At 44.5% G+C, this 5000-nt stretch overlaps 1 protein-coding gene across 1 annotated transcript in view; it reads right to left on the bottom strand.

The window, feature by feature from the left end:
* The window catches only part of ntn4 (netrin 4), a 46639-nt gene that overhangs the window by 13370 nt on the left and 28269 nt on the right, over positions 1–5000 (bottom strand). Inside the window, exon 5 of the mRNA XM_080754112.1 lies at positions 1354–1539. Coding sequence (XP_080610238.1) covers positions 1354–1539 — 186 coding nt within the window. The remainder of the gene's footprint in view (positions 1–1353; positions 1540–5000) is intronic.

Raw genomic sequence — 5000 nt, 5'->3', positions numbered from 1 at the left:
AACATAGGTTTTTCAAAAAACCTTAGAAGGATTTGAAATATTCAAAGACTTGCACACATTTTCACGATTTTTCAAAAATAGCAGATCTACAAGCTCGCAGCGCGGCACTCGGTGCCGCACGTGCCGTGCTGTGAGCTTGTATATCTGCTATTTTTTTATAGTTAAAGCACTAAATGTGAGTGAATCCTTGTACCCAGGGCCCAGGATTTGGTGCGACACCCCTGCCCATCACCAGGAATCAGTACGATCCGGCACGTCCTGGCTTGTGGTCCCAGTCATCAGCATTCCATGCAGGATTGAGTGCACCATGCCAGTACGGATGTGTTCCACGTCACGGGCACAATACTGACGCATTCGGTTCACTTATGACTAATGAGGATTTGATCTTATGTCTACTGTATCTATCTGTATCAGAGGTTGCGCTAGGATTTTAAACCGCCGGTCACCGTGACCGTAATGATAACAATGTGTCGGACATCTGATAAAAATAACGGGACATAACGATTTATAATGCATGAATGACAAGCAGGTGCGGAAAAAGGAGTCAATAATAACAGTTAAAGGATTATATTTGGGACTGAAAACGATTTGAATGTAAATGAGTAGAATATAGAAAATAAATCTTCATTAATCAGGGGATTCATTATCTAGGCTACAATCAAGCAGGTTGTGTCCGTGGCTGGCTGCGACGTGTTCTTCAGAATAAGGAAATGTCAGCTGCGCAAATCATTCAGCTCGACTGATTAATCTGTCCAGCAAAGGCCAGCAAAATACTGGCTGGTCACATGGTCTATGGTGATTGGTGGTGACATAATTATATGTCGGGCCGGCATATAATATGTTATATGCGTCTGTTGATAGGACTTTGGGAAATTTGAATAAGCTTTTGTGGTGATCTTTGATCTTCTACTTTCTCACAAAGAATTTATGTTATCGTTATGTTATTGGGACCCTGCCTGCATTATTCCTTCTCCCTGGTACAACAACCACACTACGCGACCTCACACTGAAATGGCAGCTGTTGTCTCTGATTCATCTTCAACGAAATGCGCACGCGTAACAGTATATACAGTATTCAATTCATTTGTCTATCTTTGGACACATACTGTCCGTACAGGCGTATGTGATTTATGTGATGTGCAAGGTATTTGATAACATCTAAAAAAAATAGAGTTGTGCGTGTAATACTGTGTATGTGTGTATGTGTGTGTGTGTGTGTGTGTGTGTGTGTGTGTGTGTGTGTGTGTGTGTGTGTGTGTGTGTGTGTGTGTGTGTGTGCGTGCATGCGTGCGTGCTTGTGTGCGTGTGTGTATGTGTGTGTGTGCGTGCATGTGTGTGTGTGTGTGCGCTCACGTATGCAGGAGTCCGGGGCACTGTGTGGTTTTTGGGGGTCTCTGTAGAAGCCGGCCCTGCAGCTGTGACAGTGACGTCCCTCTGTGTTGTGCAGACATTCACACACGCCTCCGCTCCTCTGGCCAGTCTCGCGCCACACCGCCCAGTCAAAGTGGCACCTCTGGGCGTGGCCGTTACACTTGCACTCTGCAAGGGGGACGTACCGTACGTCATCAATAGTTAGTTGCACGCCGCGGTCGAGCACCAAAAGTTGCCGATCTACAAGGTGCGTTGTGAGCTTTTATTATTATTATTATTACAAATGATTTATTGTTATGAATTCTCCTGTTATTTTGGGCTATTTTCACATAACCATGTATAACTCGGGCTTAAGACACTTCAAGGACAGCATATTTATCCTAAGTTTTCCAGTTTTTAATCCAGTGTTTGAAACTGTGTTATTTCGTCTTGTTTTGAAACTTTGAAACGAAAAATGAAAAACGGGGTGCAAACAAGCACCCCATTTCTCATTTTCGTTGTTGTTGTTCCAAGTGAATTGAACTATCGTGGAACTAATACACTGTTCATGTGGCTGGTGGACGAAATGGAACCCCTTCAAGGGCCCCTGGGGGTCCCCAGATCCCACTGGTCTACATCCCACGGTATAGTACATGTTGCGGCTGTGAGCAGTTGGGGAATTATTGATGATGACTCACAGAGGATGATAGTGTTGTAGTTGTGTGTGTATGTTGTGTGAGAGAGACAGAGAGAGACAGAGAGAGCAGTGAGTGACTCACTCCGGCACTCATGTGGAGCCCCCGTTAGTCCATCCGCTGCCTGCCAAGGTCGGTCGTTGTAGAGCGGAGCGCAGCTCTCGCAGTGAGCACCTGCCGTGTTGTGTCTACACACACACTTCCCATGGACCTGACGGAGACGGAAAAAGGAAAGAAACCCATTAAGCAAACATACACAGCCTTAATCTAAGAGCCATCACATCATGAGAGAGAGAGAGAGAGAGCGAGAGTCATCATGAAGACAGACTGAGAGAGAGAGAGAGAAAGAAAGTGAGACGGGGAGACGAAGGGTGAAACAACAGGGTCAGTGTGAGAGAGAGATCATTTTCCCACATGGGAGAACCGCTACTTTCCCTTTTTTAAAACAGCAGATAAACAGGATCTGATATGTCCTTCGTTTTTGTAATGATGGGCCTCCTCCCCTGCCTTCTCTCCCCGCCATCTCTTTCTCTCCCTCTCTCTAATACAATCTATAAAATCAATCTCTCACGCTAAATCTGTGCATTTTTCTAAATATATCCAACCCTTTCTTTCTCTCCCTGCTTTCTCAGAGACTATCTTCTCCCTCTGTCTGTCTGTCTGTCTGTCTCTCTCTCTCTTTCACTCTCTCTTTCACTGTCTCTCTCTCTCTATCTCTCTCTCTCTCTCTCTCTCTTTCACTGTCTCTCTCTTTCTCAACTCCTGGCCCGGAATTACTGAATGGGAGATTGATTGTTTGGCTTCATCACTGGAAACGAGAACTGGCCTCAAATCATGAAAAGGGTGGCGTGTGAATGCTTGCGTCTGCCCTCCCTGCACAGTGTGTTTGTGTGCGTGCATGTGAAAAAAAAGTGGAAGTATGCGGTGCTGAGGGCACAATAACAATCTCCTTGTCATTCCTGCGAGTTGGAATGCCATGCATGCTGGATAATGATGTGCTTTGGGGGGAGGGGGGGGAGGGAGGGGGGGGTTACAAGGCATCTGAGGTAGCTCTTTATCTGTTTGGGTTACACTGTGGTGGAGGAAGCAATGCTCTGATTTGTTACCATGGAAATGGTAGAAGTATAAAATAGCAAATACATATTTGTAGTAGGGCATTAACGACTTGTGATTTTTGCAAGTCGACTCGACTCAGTAAAAAGTTGAGTTGAAGTCCACTTTATCGTTTGAGGACGTCATCACATCACACACGACCCCCCAGTTATTTTGGGGGGGTCCCCAGATGATTAATGTGAAACATTGTTTTCTCACTCAACTGTAAACAAACCAACATAAAGTTTAAGTGTATAGAGGGTATCTTCACATTTCTAAAGTGCCAATTTAAGGACTTTTTAATACCATTGTCCAAATTGTCAAATATACAGAGGCAGAAATTGTGAAAATAGCCGATCAACATGCTCACAATCGCGAGGCGTTGTGAGCATGTAGATCGGCTATTTTCACAGTATTATATTTTTTCAACTTTTGACTTTCTCTGGTAATTTGTAGTGGATTGAAAGGCACAATATTTGTCTATTGGGGCTGAGGTGGAGAAGAAGATTATGTAATTGAATGAAAATACTCAAGTAAGTATCTAAGTGCACTTACTTGAGTAAGTGCACTTACGGTATTTACTTTCCACCACTGGTAACGGGCCAGGGAACACACAGGCACCGACGGTCACACACTCACACACACACACACACACACACACACACACACACACACACACACACACACACACACACACACACACACACACACACACACACACACACACACACACACACACACACACACACACACACACACACACACACACACACACACACATTTTAACCATTTATATATGTCCACACAAAGGAGATGCATACAAGGACACAAATAGTATAGGTGCAGTAGAGTAACATTTACAAAATCATGGCATTATGTCTTCATGATACAATAGCAAGGCACTTGGTACTCTACGGGTATAAGTAACAGCGTCTCCGCCATATGTGGCGGCTGCCGATTATAGCGGAGACGGAACAATACTTTGCCAGCCTTTTTGCCTCTTTTTAAGGCACTCCAAGTTGTTGAAACCCTCTAACAACCAGCCTGTGGGTATGTCCTAGGCTGCCAAATATGAAAACAAATAGTCTGCACCTGTACCCCAGCTCTGAGATCGTATTTAGGAGAGGTTGGTATTTAATGACCTTGGTCATGAAAGCATCCTCTAGGCTAGGGTCAAAGGTGCAGGCCATCTCCAATACAAACACTTCCCTGGACTCTTCATCAACCACAACAACATCTGGTGTATTAGCTGTCAAAGATGCAAAAATGTCCAAGTTATCGAAGAGATGAAACATGGATGGAATGACACGGGAATGTTTGTACATTCTCACTGAGGGTGCATGATATTTTGATATGTCCTTTGCCACACACACACACACACACACACACACACACACACACACACACACACACACACACACACACACACACACACACACACACACACACACACACACACACACACACACACACACACACACACACACACACACACACACACACACACACACACACACACACACACACACAATAATTATACCCACGGTCACAACACGATCACTACCACTGCGTACACACACACACACATGCACACACAAACAAACAACAGAAAATGCCTTAGCAAACAAACAACATACAATAATTATTGTAATATTTTCCCACGGTGTGTGATATGTATGGAATAAGACTGCCCCTCGCCCCGTGTCTGTGCATAGACTGCATGGTTAAGCACAGCCATATGGTAGTGGTACAGGAACAGCGCTCAATGGGTACCCTCCTTCCACACTTACGCATACACATAGACACCTGCATACGCATACTGTAAATGGTAAATGGTGCATTTATATAGCACCTTTATCCAAG

Source organism: Nannobrachium achirus, assembly GCF_963921795.1.
Source record: "Nannobrachium achirus genome assembly, chromosome: 23".
In the NCBI taxonomy this organism is placed as follows: domain Eukaryota; kingdom Metazoa; phylum Chordata; class Actinopteri; order Myctophiformes; family Myctophidae; genus Nannobrachium; species Nannobrachium achirus.
Note: the sequence above shows the minus strand (reverse complement) of the source record. Positions and strands in the feature narration are given on the sequence as shown.